The sequence below is a fragment of the Pelodiscus sinensis genome, chromosome 4 (assembly GCF_049634645.1).
Source record: "Pelodiscus sinensis isolate JC-2024 chromosome 4, ASM4963464v1, whole genome shotgun sequence".
In the NCBI taxonomy this organism is placed as follows: Eukaryota; Metazoa; Chordata; order Testudines; family Trionychidae; genus Pelodiscus; species Pelodiscus sinensis.
The window spans coordinates 130,003,459-130,018,849 of NC_134714.1; the positions used below are offsets into that span (position 1 = coordinate 130,003,459).

The following is a 15,391-nucleotide window of genomic DNA, read 5'->3' on the forward strand; positions in this document are numbered from 1 at the left end:
ATGGTTTCTGAGAATGATTGACAGTTACATTACAAGACATGCCATGATACAGCAATGCATGATAGATACAACGATGACAATTTAGACCAAGTTATACATTATGCTCATTGTTACAGATGATACATTGGTATAAGCATGATGATACATTATATAAGCATTCAATCACTGCATAATTTGTAACATTTCCCCTCCTCGATGCACGTCGGAGGAGAAACGTAGATGTCCATCGATCACACTGGATTGAATGCAAAGATAGGTGCAGACCTTTGGTGTGGACAGCAGATGTAGATAGTAAGTACCAATATATATATATGATCAATAACGCCACAACGATATATAAAATGCCCAGGGGGTTAGTTAGCAGAGACGCCATACTGATTTTAGAAATGTCGCCAAAGATGTTGCCAAATAATGTCTGCCACCATGTGGTTTTGGATTGCATCCGTTTGCCAATGTTAATTTTGTTTGCAGCGTGTTGAACCACTACATGTACCCTCTCGCTGACATTATGAATATTGTTGATGATATTTTTCAAATTGGAGTGGATCATCATGGATTTTATTGCTTCCAAACTCGGACCCAAAGAGATTGGGGTCACCGTCTTAATAATGGCATACCTGGCCGTAATCTCTTGATAAGAGGTCTCTGTCATTTTTAGATTAACATCACAGCCCTTGATTTCAAATACTTTACACAGACACAGATTCGTTCTTTTAGGCATTTTCACAGTATAGAACCTGTTGACTGTGCATTTACGGCATAGACTGCGAATATAGAAGCATGATTGATCCACTTGAATTACTACCGTAATATTGTTTTCTAGTGGTATTGGGCAGAGTTCATAAGTACACTCTCCCTCGTACGAATTTAGGTACAAGTTACCCTGATCCCATAAACCGGTCGTGCAGGTATAGCCCATTTTCGGATGTTCAAAGCATGCTTGCATATTAACTGTAGCAAAGGTACCTTCACTGGTTTCGTATGCCCATGCTCGATCCAATGTTGGCATGAGTATCAAGCCGTTGACAAACATATCCAGAGTGGCTAGTGGGAATATTAATTCTTTACGGGCATCTATAATTGTTAACATCATCAGATGTAAGGTACTCAATACGGATCAAACTGTGAATGTAACATGGTCCATCAATCCGGATTCTCCTGTTCAAATGGAGAGAACATGTTCTTGACCAGTGCGGCAATCTCAAGAGGAGGACGGCCTGTGAGTGCTTCACGTATTATATTTCAGACTAATTCTAGAAGTATGTTTTGAATTTGGACACAAGCCAAGGCCAACGCAGTTTCATTTTGGATACCCTGCATGGCTTGGATCAATTTTAAATGATCCTCTTCCTGAGATCTTATCCACATTGGTAGCAGCTCTGCTACGTTGAGCTGGACTTTATCTAATCCCTGGATTGATTCCTCTATTGGGTGGACCATATCTTGTGCCTCTAAGGCAACTTTGGCAAGGTTTTTAGCCAATCTTGCGTTATCTATAGTAGATACTGTGCCTAGGCCGGTACCAAGACCGCCCAGCACTTTACCTGCTAGATCACGTCTGCCTCGAATACGAGATGTTTTGGAGGAGGCAAATCTGTAACAACCACATTTCCCACCCATCCATCAGAGGTTTTACAAACTTTTGACAGGATGGTTTTATACTAACGGTAGTAACTTGCAAGGGTACATGTATCCATTTTATTTGATATTTTGGCTCAATCAACACTTGTCTGGCAATGTTAGTTTTTATTACGTATGGACCCATCTCATACTCCTGGGGAGGTTCTGCTACCAGCATTTTGACATAATATTTTATGCCAAAAATACTCGATACCCCCCAGGTGCCAGATTCTGTGATGTTTGCAACGAAATAGCCCACACAGACAAATGTCGCAGGTTGTGGATTCTCCTCACAACTAGGGGACCTTTCATAATGGTGCAATACCTCGGACCTTGAATTTTTGTCACAACCTAGGAAGATGTTTGTAACCACTCCACTGGGGGATGTCACTACTGCTGGAAAGTTGTTTGTGACATTATGGCCATGATATAATTTTATAACCCATGTCACTTGATTTTGCCCCTTTCTGATTATTGGAGTGTACAGCATGTCCATGTAAATACAAGCAGGTCCTGACCAACCAGACAGTATTTTTGTACAAGCGGTCAGACACCTAGTTGTCCTGTTGTCGGCACATAAATTTTCGCCTGTAAAAGCCCATCAGCGCCTTCCCCTCTTAGTATAAACCGTGGCGTTTAACCAACCTGAGACATTAATTTCAAGCCACTTGGTCGTATCATAGTGCTTGACAAAATAGGCTATAACGTTACCCTCACTCTCATCTCAGATTTCTAGGTGACAACGCCTATGGTCCTGAATAACCCTGAGAGTGATACGTTGGGGAGCGTACACCAGTATCACTGGTACTCTATCTTGCCATCTTTCATCATTTGGTTGAAAGTTAAAGGTCTCGATGCGTTTTATGTTAAAGATGGGATTTGCAGATGACATTTCTGTCCAGACATAACGATCTAAAGGAGACTCATCTTGGGCAGTTGTCTTGATATTCCAATATTTTAAAGGAATATCCCCAGTACGACATCTCCACACCTCATCTTGCCCTAATACCAATGCCTCAGTGTAAGGTTTATCACTGCCTAATATAACGGTCCATGAACTGGCTAATGCTAATATCTCATAATACATGATACAATACTGCTGCCATTGTTGTTTCGCCCTGCAAAACATAACAAGATACTGAGTTAGTAGTTTTCTTTGATAGTTTGATGTTTTACCCCTCCTAGCTATCTATGGGCTCTCCTATTTACTTCCCCTTCCACTCTTTTAATTGACTGGAGTGGAACCATTTTACAATCTTCTGGTTCTTTTTAGTTGGAATTTCTATTTGGTACACAGTTGGGCCTGCCTTGTTGATGATGTAACAAGGTCCCATCCATCTTGGACTTAACGGGTGGCTCTTTTCACTGAAGTGTCGGTACAGGACTTTATCTCTGACACTCCATTCATGAAATTTAAGTTCTTCCGCCAGTCTTCTATCCATCTTCTGCATGTTGCTGTTTAATGTGACAGCCACTGACTGTTGGATGTTATACAGCGTTTCTAATAACTGCCTCAGATATTCTGCTATTTTTATTCGAGGATGAAAACCTTCGGGTGGCATCCCTCCTTCGACCCACCAAATCTCAGGTGTTTTCATTGGCCTGCAGAAGAGAACTTCGTAGGGCGTATAACTGTGTGACCCTACCGTTGATCTTATAGCCATCAGAATAAGTGGGAGATGTATATCCCACTGCTTTCTGGAGGCTTCTACAACCTTTCTTAAAGCAGTTTTCAAGACACAGTTGGAAGGCTTCACCAGTCCCGATGACTGTGAATGTCCTGCAATATGAAAACGCTGTTTAACTCCTAGCGCGACACATAGTTGTTTTATGATTTCAGCTGTGAAATATGACCCTTAGTCACTATCTACGACTGATGGTAAACCGTATCTTGAGAATATTTCGTTCAACAACACACGAGCCGTTGTTTTGGCCGTGCAGTTTCTCGTGGAGATGGCCTCAGTCCACTTGGTGAAAGGATCGATGATCACCAAGCAATATTCATTTCCCTTTCCTGTCCTTGGTAACGGTCCGATGAAATCAATTTGTAATCTTCTCCAAGGTCCATCAATAGACTGATGTTTCATTGGAATCTGATTATTAACAGGTTTGGGATTGTTTTGAGCACACCTTAAACAACTGTTAATATAATGTTCAGTATTTGCTGTCATCTGAGGCCACCAAGCCACTGATTTAATACGGGAGATGGTCTTCTCCAGGCCAAAATGACCCTGTGCATGCACTAGTTCGATTAAGTCAGGTCTTAAAACAGTTGGCATCACTAGAAGGGGTATTCCTATGTTTTGGCCATCAATGACTTCTTGAGCCATTATGGGTCCTTGTAGATTTCTCTCGATTACAAAGTTCTTACATTGCTTTTTATCCAACAATTTCATAAGCTCTCTGTCCGAGTTCTGTACATTAACAATATCTAGAGTATCTTTTAGCGGTGGAACGACTTTAACAGCATGGATTTCATCATACTGCGGTGGTAATTTCCATGATAACCTCTTATCCAAGGTGGCAGCTTGCTTAGCTAACTGGTCCACTTGATTGTTGAGCAAGGAAATCTCTTGATGGTCCTTTCTATGTGCTCAAACTTTAAAGAGATAGGTTTTCCCTTTCCTTGTCTCAGCAAGACTCCAAGCATAATTAAGTAACTGAGCATACTTTACGGGTCGGCTGTCATTGGTGCATATATCTTGTTGTTTTCAGATGACCATCCAGTCGATAAACGACCATAGCACCGAGTCGGAGTCAGTACAGATAGCTAGATCTTTATCTGTATTAGTGTTCTCCAGCGCCAGGATGACTGCAATAATCTCTGCGGCTTGTGCCGATGGCAAAGACACAGGCTTCTGAATCTTTCGTTCAATATACGCATGGAGTGCTGCAGCACCTGTAACTACACTGCCTTCACGGCGGTAACAACTGCCGTCAACTACCCAGATGTTATGAGTAGCTCTATTCTTCACATCTTCATATTTGGATAATAGTTCAAATGGGGATTTAATTGTCGTTTCCACTTGATCTGGTATTGGACATTAGTGTCATTGGTCAGGACCAATTGGTACTGAGAGACTTGTAGGAACCAATGACTGTGACTTAGTGGGCTCAATCTTGATGTTGTGGTTCATCAAGGCTAGAGTCCATCTCGCCAGCCTTGGGTGACTAACTCTACCGTTGTTAGCTTGGCCTGATATGATGTAACTTACTGGGCTATGACTGGTTCTTAAGACAATGGGGGTTTTTCCAATGAGATATTCCCAATGGATTAGCGCCCATGTCAACGCCAACACTTCCTTTTCACAAGATGAGTATTGTTTCTCTACACCGGATAGTGTTCAGGAGCCATAGGCTACTGACTTGAGAGATGTACCTTGATGTTGAAGAAGAACCGCACCTATTGCTTCTTTGCCTGTTGTAAGGGTAAAATAATACTCCTTATCTGGATTGGGATAGGCCAATGCTGGTGCTCTCATCAAAGCTGTGCGCAGGTATTGAAAAGCTTGTTGCTGTTCCAGGCCCCAGTTCCACTCTTGTCTTTTATTCAGTCATTTATAGAGTGGTCTGGCATTCTTACCGAATTCTTCAATGAAGTCTCTACAGAATCCGGTAAGGCCTAGAAACGAACGAAGGCTGTGTACATCTGTAGGGGCAGGTAATTTTGATATCAGTTCTACCCTCGCTTGGTCAGGTCTCCTTCCTTCTTGACTGAGATGTACGCCAAGATAATCAACCTGTTGTTTCACAAGCTGTGCTTTCTGCGGATTAATCAAAAATCCAGCTTGCTTTAAAGCTTTCAATACTTCTTCTAGCACCTTGAGATGTGTTTGCCTATCTTTGGTCACAATTAAAATATCATCGACATAGGATATCACGTGGTTAGAATATGAGATATCTTTGAGAACCTTTCTGATGATGCGGTGACACACTGTAGGCGAGTTGTGGAATCCCTGAGGAAGCCTAGTAAAGGTGTACTGCTGGTCTCTGAATGCGAATGCGAACTTATGCCAAGCAGAGGAGGCAATTGGTATTGAAAAGAACGCGTTGGAAATATCTAAGACTGAGAACCATCTGGCACCTTCGGCAATCTGGGCCATTATTTCTGGGAACTTGGCCACTACAGGAGCCATCCTCGGGGTTACCTTGTTCACGCCCCGGTAGTCCACTGTTAGTCTCCAGGTCTTTCCATCGGCTTTGATGACTGGCCAAATTGGGGAGTTACATGGACTTTGTGTCTTAATGAGGACTCCTTGCGAAACTAGATTGTTAATAGTTTCTTCTATGCCATTCTCTGCTTCCACTGGGTACCTATACTGTTTCATAGGCTTCGGGTCAGGACCAGGAACATCTACGACTTCCGAAGTTTTTCCACAACTCTGCTTGTGTTTAGCAAACACTGCTAGATGATCGCTAATTGCTTCTCGGATGTCATCCTCCCAGGAAGGCATTTGCAGTTCTTCACTTGCCTTTATTGCACCTAGGCGATACACATTCGAAACAACTGTCGTAGCATCTGCATCATGTCTTTTCGCCCGAAGAACTTGTTGATTTGGCAAATCGATGATTCCGAGTTCTTTCATCATGTCAATTCCCATAATGCCGATGCCATCTAAATCTTGCAACCCGATAGATATATTGGCTACCATCATTCCAATCCGGCACTTGATGTCAGAAGCAAAAGGAATTGTTGATTTCTTCCCGTTATAAGATTGTAAAGTTTTGGAATAAATGTACTTAGATTTCTTGGTCATAGGAAAGGTTTTTGTGCATATAATGCCTGTGGACGCCCCTGTATCCACTAGCATCCTTTGCCTAGTTGCCCCGAACTGGCCTTTTAATTCTACTAGAACAGTAGGTCTTCCAAATGCATCATAGTCTATTCTAGCAATTTCATGCAGGGGCTGAGGCCAGCTTTGGCTCCATCAGTATAGAGGGTTCAGATTACTTGTAGGTGGCACCTGAACATTCTGAAGGCTGCCCATCGCCATAGCAACTTGTCCTTGGAATCTCTCAGAAAATCTGATCAATATCCATCATTTTAACCTTCTCCCATGGGAGATGATAAGCTAATCTATTGGCTAAGACTTGTCTAGTAGCAGCCAGTTCTTCTCGCTTCCCTCTAAAGATCTTAGTAGGTTGGAATGGTATCTGTGAAGGTTGTTGGTGTACACTTTGTCTTGGGACAAACCGACCTGAAGTTGAAGCTTGAGGGTGGTGGAGGAGGAATTCTTCTTCTTGCAGGTATTGGAGGCTTGATATCTTTTACTTCAGAAATTTTCCTTGGTGGTACTGACACTTTAATTAGTCCCGCCTGGAGCTGCCAGTCAAAAACTTCTCTGATTCTATCTTTCATTACATCCAGCGGTGTGCTTTCATAGCTCAACCCACTTAAAGCCGCTTTAATTGATGGAAGGAGTTCTTGGAAGAGTGACTTCCTAAACTCTGGAGTGTCATGTACATTCCCATCAATTCCTGCTCCAAGACCAGCTAAACATTGGAGTAATTCTTTCCGGATAAAATACAATTCCAGACGCTCCCCTTCTCTTTGTTTATCTGAATAGTAATGGCCTCTAATGTCATCATTAGGATAAAAAACATTGTACAAAGCTTTGTACATAGCATTAAAGTCAGGGTTGATAGAATTAGCCAGATCTGCAGGAAATGCTATAAAATCCTCAGGAAGTAAGCACTCCCTGAGGACGACTAGCATGTCATCACTGGTTAAATTTGTGCGGGCTAATTTAGCCATCCAATTTAATGCATTATTTTTTCTGCAAGGGCCCAAATTATGGCCTGCACACCAGGCCGTACAGGGCCCCGCAGCCATGGGGGGGAGGGCGCTGCTGACTGATGCTGTGGGGCCGGTGCTGCGGGAGCTGGGTGCGCGGCTCCTGATGGCAGCTGTAAGGGATGCCCCTTACAGCTGGCATCAGGCGCCCCTCATCGGTTGGCGTCCTGGGCAGCTGCCCGACTCACCCATGCCTCCGTCTGGTCCTGAGGACAGAGGCAAGAAAAGAAGAGTAATGAGGGAAGGAGGAAGGAAAAAAGAAAGCAAATAGAGAAACCCCCATTTTCCAGGTGATTCTAAGGCAGGAAGTCCTAAGTAGGAAATCAAATTCTGCCACCTCAATCTAGAGTTCTAGTGTTCTCCTTGCCTAGAATTCAACTGGCACCAAGTGGATCAGACTGAACAGATTCCAGACCTTCAGAGGCTCTTACCTTCTCCACAGGGATGTCTGTTTTCTAGTCAAACCAGGCAAAGAGAAGGAGAAAACTTGACAGAGGTTCCTCCAAGCACTCATGTTCATGAACCAGAATGTTCTCTCTGTCCTCAGAGAGACCTCAAGAAGGAGACTCCCTGAAGCAAAGCCACAGGGGTCTCTGAGGTTGTCCTGACCATGCATCTCTGTCCTGCCTGGCTGATGTCATGGACTCTCTGTGAGGTCACCACCATCATTGCCCAATACGTCGAGGTCTTGCTAAAGGCCTTTGTGATGTCACTGCAACACCTACCTCTCTCCTGCAGGGCTAATGTCTTGCTTATGGCCAGCCCCTTTGGATGTTTGAGCTGCTCCTTGTGGATCACCCCACCCAATTACTATTGATTCTGGAAATCCATCAAAATACAGGGTAAAACACCAGAGGCTTGTTCCCCATGCTGCTTTCACAGTCAGCCTCTGGAACTCCTTGCCAGAGGATGTGGTGAAGGCTAGGATTTTATCAGGATTCAAAAAAGAACTAGATAAATTCATGGAGAATAGATCCATCAATGGCTATTAGCCAGGATGGGTTGGAACAGTATCCCTAGCGCCTCTTTCTCTGGAGGTGGGTGACAGGGGAGGGATCACATGAGGATTACCTTATGAATTCCCTCCCTCTGGGGCATCTGGTATTGGCCACTGTCAACAGACAGGCTACTGGTCTGCATGGACCTTTGGTCTGACCCAGTATGGCTGTTCTTATGTTCTTATACTACATTCAGCTACACATCAATTAGGAGACTTTGGATCCAGAAGGGACCATTAGACCAGCTCATCTGACCGTCTGCATATCACAGTCCTCCTGCATGGCACAGGAGCTAGTTGCTGACCAATCACATTCCAGAGAAACATCTAGTTTTCATTACAAGATATCAAGAGATGCAGAATCCACCCCTGCTCTTGGGCATTTCTTCTAGTGGGGAATCCCCCGGATGGTGGTGACTATTTGTGCCTTATTTCAAAGAATTTCTAGGAATAGATCTCTTTGCAGTTTCCAGCCTGCGGGTGCTTTCTCTGCTGGATTAATAGTGTCTCTCCATGAAAGGACTCCAACTTTATCAACTAATCAAGTTGAGCTTTTGCCAAGACTCACTGGAAGGCTTTTTTTCCAGCTCTTAAAACATGTGGTGACTTTTACTGTCCCATCTCCAGTTTTTCAACATCTTTTTCAAAGGTAAACACCTAAACTAGATGCACTATTCCAGTCTCAGTTTCACTGATGCTGTGTGTCACCTCCCCATCCTACTCACAGCTTGATTCATATATCTAAGGCTGGCCTAACCTTCTTTACCACAGCATCCCACTGGGAGCTCATGGTGAACGGCTTGCCCAGTATGGCCCCTAAATACTCATCCCCGTCAGAGTCCTCAAAGAGAGATTTCAGGAAGGAGACTCCCTGAAGCAAAGCCACAGAGGTCTCTGAGGTTGTCCTGACCATGCGTTCCTGTCCTGCCTGGCTGATGTCATGTATAAAAAGGCAAGACAACACCACAAGACAGTGCTGTAGCTACTGTCAAATGAGAAACAAAGTTGAAAGGGGTCTAATATTTGGAGTTTCTCCTCTAGCAATGGCATACAGGCCATCCCCGCTATGTCACCCCGGTATACATCCATTCCACACTAAAGTCATTTATGCTTGTAGGAACCAATTCATTATAAGTCCCTCCATTCCCCTCACTTAAGTCATGTGGAAAAAAATTGCTCAAATGGAAGTTAGTCATGGGAGGGGGGGAACCCCCCACTTTAAGCTGTTTCCCTATAAGTCCAAGTTTTTTTTTAAACATATCTTGGACTTATAGTGAGGACAGCTTGTATTCCTGCATCACCGGACTAGGGGTGCTTGGAGAAGTATTTTGTCACTTCCAGGCACTCCCGTCCCAGCTCCAAGTTTGACTATTGCACTAGTCAATCATATCTGATTACTGAGGGTATGTCTACACTACCCCGCTAGTGCGAACTAGCGGGGTAATGTATGCATACCGAACGTGCAAATGAAGCCCGGGATTTGAATTTCCCGAGCTTTATTTGCATAAGCCGGCCGGCGCCATTTTTAAATGCCGGCTTGTTCGAACCCCGTGCCGCGCGACTACACGCGGCACGGGCTAGATAGTTCAGACTAGCAAGCCATTCCGAACTATCTGTACACCTCGATCCAGACCTTGATAGGGCCTGACTTAGGCAGAGTCCTCCAGTCCCTTCCTCCCTGCCCCTGTGCCATTGGCCCCTATCCCAGTGGGGGTGCTCTATGCAGGTCTCTCTGGAGAGAGTCTGTGGCGATGCTGTTCTCCCAGCGGAGATGGTCCTCAGAGTAGGGAGCGAATCATGGGAGCTGACTCTCACATTCTTTAACTTGGGGGAGTAGTAACAAGGCCTGCGGGACATTGACCTGCTGCCCAGCACTGGGGCTTTGAGGAGTTTGGTGTCAAAATACCGAGGGCCTGCCCTGCTCTGATGGGAGAGATGTGGGGATGCCTCAGGCACAACCCCTTGCTGGGACTATTCATGGTTTCCTTTTGTCAGCGGCACAGACAATAACATCTGGATTCTCTTCTCTGCCAAGCAGGGGCAAGGACCCTGAGGAGAGCTAAGGGGCAAACTGCTGAGGAGGGGCCTGGTAATCTGGAGTCACCCAGACCTTTCCCAGGGACATCAGGAGAGAGCCATGCCCAGAAATCTGAGCAGAGAAGACACCACAAGAGGCAGTGTGGGCCACAAAGGCAGGGGAAGAACCTGACCAGGAAGGAGCCAGCAACCCAAGGCAGCTATCAGAGGCAATCCAGGTCACATCTAAAGCCTCCTACAGCGGGACAAGGTGAGCCCAGAAAGAGCTTGTATACCTGCCGTACCTGCCAGGAAGAATTCAAGGTGCAGGGGGACCTGATAAGCCACCACTGGACAGTTCATAGGAGACAGAATCTGTATCACTGTAGCGAGTGTGGGGAGAGCTTTAGGAAAAAGGAAGCACTCAAAGCACACGGGAAAGTCCACAGAAAGGAGAGGGCCCATCCCTGTTCTGTGTGTGGGAAGATATTCACCCAGTTTTCACTCCTCACTGCCCATGAGAGAATGCATACAGGAGAGAGACCCTATTGCTGTGCTGAGTGTGGAAAGAGATTCTTCTACATCTCAGCTCTTACCATCCACAAGAGAGTCCACTCAGGAGAGTGACCCTCTGCCTGCACCGAGTGCGGAAAGAGATTCATGGATTCGTCAGCCTTTTGTAATCACCAGACAATCCACTCAGAGAAGAGACCCCATCGCTGTGACCAGTGTGGGAAAGGCTTCAAGCTCACATCAAATCTTACTAGACACCAGAAGATCCACAGCGGAGAGAAACTCTTCCTGTGCCATGAGCATGGGGAAACAATTTGGCCTATGAGATCATCTCATCAGACATCAAAGGATTCACACTGGGGAGCAGCCCCATTGCTGTGCTGTGTGTGGGAAAAAATTTAGTCTCCTTCAAAGCCTCAGGAGACACCAAGGAATCCATTGTGCTGGGGTTCCCCTTCAGTGCACTGAGTGTGGGAAAATGTTCAGTAATCCAAAAGGTCTCACTCTGCACCAGAGAATCCACACAGGGGAGACTCCATCATTGTGGTGAATGTGGAAAAAAGATCAATAGTTACTAGGAGTACAACTTAATTTGCAATACTAACAGGAAGCAAGGCCTTGCAGTAACATTATCTAATCATGAGAGACAGAGAAAGAGAACTTATAAGCAAGTCATTACATCAAATCATTATGCATCATACTTACAATCTTATAACCAATATTAAAATATACATTTTTGCTTCACCCTCTGCTCAAAAGAGAAAAGGCCACTTCCTACCTGTTGCCATGTTGCACTGAGAATGTTATAATAAGTGCCAAGAAGAATGATGATTCATCCCCAGCTTCTGGGATCTAATCATCTGGTAAGTTAGAGCCTGACCCCGCTCCCTCAGGTGAGTAAAAACTTAACCCAGAATAAGGTGCAAAACAAGCCATGATTTACTGAAGGAAGTATACAGCAAGCAGGGTAACCCAGGAGAAAAGATAATCAAATAATAAACTCTTCAGTGGTTCAACCAGGCAGGCATGAAGCCTGGCTCCCATCCTTAGTGACATTCTGGGTATCTAAACCGTTTCATACTTGCAGGTCCTGATAGCAAAGGCAAGCTGAAGATGGACAGCTGCTGCTGCTAACTGGAACATGACCGTGGATGAGCTCCAGACCTACTGCACCAATGTAGCTTGGACAGGAGGAACATGGAATCAGCACAGGTGTTGTGGCTCAGGATCAGTCCTTCAGGTAAGTGATGCTAGTATTGATGATCCTCGATGCCCACACCAAGTGATTATTCACTGGCTGCCTTACCTGGGGGTTACAGTGGATGAGAAGCTGGATATGAGTCAACAGTGGGCCCTTGTAGCCAAGAAGGCTAATGGCATATTAGGTTGCATTAAGAGGAGCATTGCCAGCAGATCCAGAGATGTCATTATTCCCCTTTATTTGGCTTTGGTGAGGCCACATCTGGAGTACTGTGTCCATTTCTGGGCCCCCACTACAAAAATGATATGGACGCATTGGAGAGGGTCCAGCGGAGGGCAACCAAAATGATTAGGGGGCTGAAGCATATGACCTACGAGGAGAGGCTGAGGGACTTGGGTCTGTTTAGTCTGCAGAAGCGAAGAGTGAGGGGGAATTTGATAGCAGCCTTCAACTTCCTGAAGGGGGGTTCCAAAGAGGATGGAGAGAGGCTGTTCTCAGTAGTGACAGATGGCAGAACAAGGAGCAATGGTCTCAAGTTGTGGTGGGAGAAGTCCAAGCTGGATATTAGGAAAAATTATTTCACTAGGAGGGTGGTGAAGCACTGGAATGGGTTACCTAGGAAAGTAGTGGAGTCTCCATCCCTAGAGGTGTTTAAGTCTCAGCTTGACAAAGCCCTGGTCGGGTTGATTTAGTTGGAATTGGTCCTGCCTAGAGCAGGGGGCTGGACTTGATGACCTTCTGAGGTCTCTTCCAGTTCTATGGTTCTATGATTCTGTGATTCAGTCATGGTTGCTGTAATGCAGTGCCCTTCGATAGACTCAGTGGTGTAAAAGTTCTGAAGCTCTGGATTCTTCCAGAGCCTTCTTCCCTTTTCCAGCCTTTCAGGACTTGCCAAAGTCCATAGTGAAGGGCTACCACAATGGAGTCCTTATTATCCTCTGACCCATTCAGGATGGTATCTATCCACAAAATGGAGTCCAAGCCAAGCTGCCGTGGCTTAACCACGAGATCTTGAATGATCTAAAAATAAAAAAGGAGTCATATAAAAAATGGAAAGTAGGACAAATTACAAAGGATGAATATAGGCAAACAGCACAGGGATGCCGGGGCAAGATTAGAAAGGCAAAGGCACAGAATGAGCTCAAACTAGCTATGGGAATAAAGGGAAACAAGAAGACGTTTTATAAATACATTAGAAGCAAGAGGAAGACCAAGGAGAGGGTAGGCCCACTGGTCAGTGAAGAGGGAGAAACAGTAACAGGAAACTTGGCAGAGATGCTAAATGACTTCTTTGTTTCGGTCTTTACCTAGAAGTCTGTAGGAATGCCTAACATAGTGAATGCTTGTGGAAAGAGGGTAATTTTAGAAGGTAAAATAAAAAAAGATCAAGTTAAAAATCACCTAGAAAAGTTAGATGCCTGCAAGTCACCAGGGCCTGATGAAATGCATCCTAGAATACTCAAGGAGCTGATAGAGGAGGTATCTGGGCCTCTAGCTATCATCTTTGGAAAATCATGGGAGACAGGAGAGATTCCAGAGGACTGGAAAAGGGCAAAAATAGTGCCCATCTATAAAAAGGGAAATAAGAACAACCCAGGAAACTACAGACCAGTTAGTTTAACTTCTGTGCCAGGGAAGATAATGGAGCAAGTAATTAAGGAAATCATCTGTAAACACTTGGAAAGTGGCAAGGTGATAGGGAACAGCCAGCATGGATCTGTAAAGAACAAATCATGTCAAACCAATCTGATAGCTTTCTTTAATAGGATAATGAGTCTTGTGGATAAGGGAGAAGCAGTGGATGTGGTATACCTAAGACTTTAGTAAGGCATTTGACACGGTCTCGCATGATATTTTTATCAATAAACTAGGTAAATACAACTTAGATGGGGCTACTATAAGGTGGGTGCATAACTGGCTGGATAACCTTACTCAAAGAGTAGTTATTAATGGTTCACAATCCTGCTGGAAAGCCATAACAAGTGGGATTCTGCAGGGGTCTGTTTTGGGACTGGCTCTGTTCAATATCTTCATCAACAATTTAGATATTGGCATAGAAAGTACGCTTATTAAGTTTGCAGATGATACCAAGCTGGGATGGATTGCAACTAATCTGGAGGATAGGGTCATAATTCAAAATGACCTAGACAAATTGGAGAAATGGTCTGAGATAAATAGGATGAAGTTCAATAAAGATAAATGCAAAGTGCTCCACTTAGGAAGGAACAATCAGTTTCGCACATACAGAATGGGAAGCGACAGTCTGGGAAGGAGTATGGCAGAAAGGGATCTACGGGTTATAGTGGGCCACAAGCTAAATATGAGTCAGCAGTGTGATGCTGTTGCAAAGAAAGCAAACATGATTCTGGTATGTATTAACAGGTGTGTTGTGAGCAAGACACGAGAAGTCATTCTTCCGCTCTACTCTGCACTGGTTAGGCTTCAATTGGAGTATTGTGTCCAGTTCTGGGCACCGCATTTCAAGAAAGATGTGGAAAAATTGGAGAGGGTCCAGAGAAGAGCAACGAGAATGATGAAAGGTCTAGTGAACATGACCTATGAGGGAAGGCTGAAGGAATTGGGTTTGTTTGAGAAGATTGAGGGGGGACATGATAGCAGTTTTCAGGTATCTAAGGGTATGTCTACACTACAAAGTTAGTTCGAACTAACATCTGTTAGTTCGAACTAACTTTCCTAGGCGCTACACTAGCGCTCCGTTAGTTTGAACTTAATTCGAACTAACGGAGCCCTTAGTTCGAACTAGGTAAACCTCATTTTACGAGGATTAAGCCTAGTTCGAACTAGCTAGTTCGAATTAAGGGCTGTGGAGCCCCTTAATTCGAAGTAGTGGGAGGCTAGCCCTCCCCAGGTTTCCCTGGTGGCCACTCTGGCCAACACCAGGGAAACTCTATGCCCCCTCCCGGCCCCGGACCCCTTAAAGGGGCACGGGCTGGCTACGGTGCCCGTGCCAGGTGCAAGCCTGCCAGCACCCAGCCAGCAGACCCTGCACCTGGCACGGCACAGAGCCACCCACCCGATGTCCCCCAGCCCACCCCCTCTTCCCGGGACCAGGCTGGCAGCTCCCGGGAGCTTGCCCTGGACCGCAAGAGGCGGGCACCTTCCTGGGCTAGTGCGGACATCGTGGACCTCGTCCACGATCTCCGCACTAGGCACAGGAAAGTGGCCGTCTAGGGCAGGAGAGCTGCCAGCCTGGCCACCCAGGAGCAGGTGTGCATGAAAATCAAGGGGG

The 15,391-nt window shown here is 45.1% G+C and overlaps 1 protein-coding gene across 8 annotated transcripts in view; it reads left to right on the forward strand.

Moving 5' to 3' along the window:
• Positions 1 to 371: 371 nt before the first annotated feature.
• Positions 372 to 15,391, forward strand: part of LOC142829368 (uncharacterized) — a 57,070-nt gene continuing 42,050 nt past the window's right edge. For 2 of the 8 annotated variants that reach the window (XM_075929085.1, XM_075929091.1), the window contains exon 1: positions 1,065 to 9,545. Coding sequence is in view for 1 of the 8 variants with exons in the window: in XM_075929088.1 (XP_075785203.1) it covers positions 12,082 to 12,180 (99 nt within the window). In the remaining 7 variants the exon portion in view is untranslated. Of the gene's footprint in view, positions 11,804 to 12,027; positions 12,181 to 15,391 lie in introns of those variants that run through there. The other 6 variants (XM_075929088.1, XM_075929090.1, XM_075929084.1 and 3 more) reach the window with 6 other exon arrangements.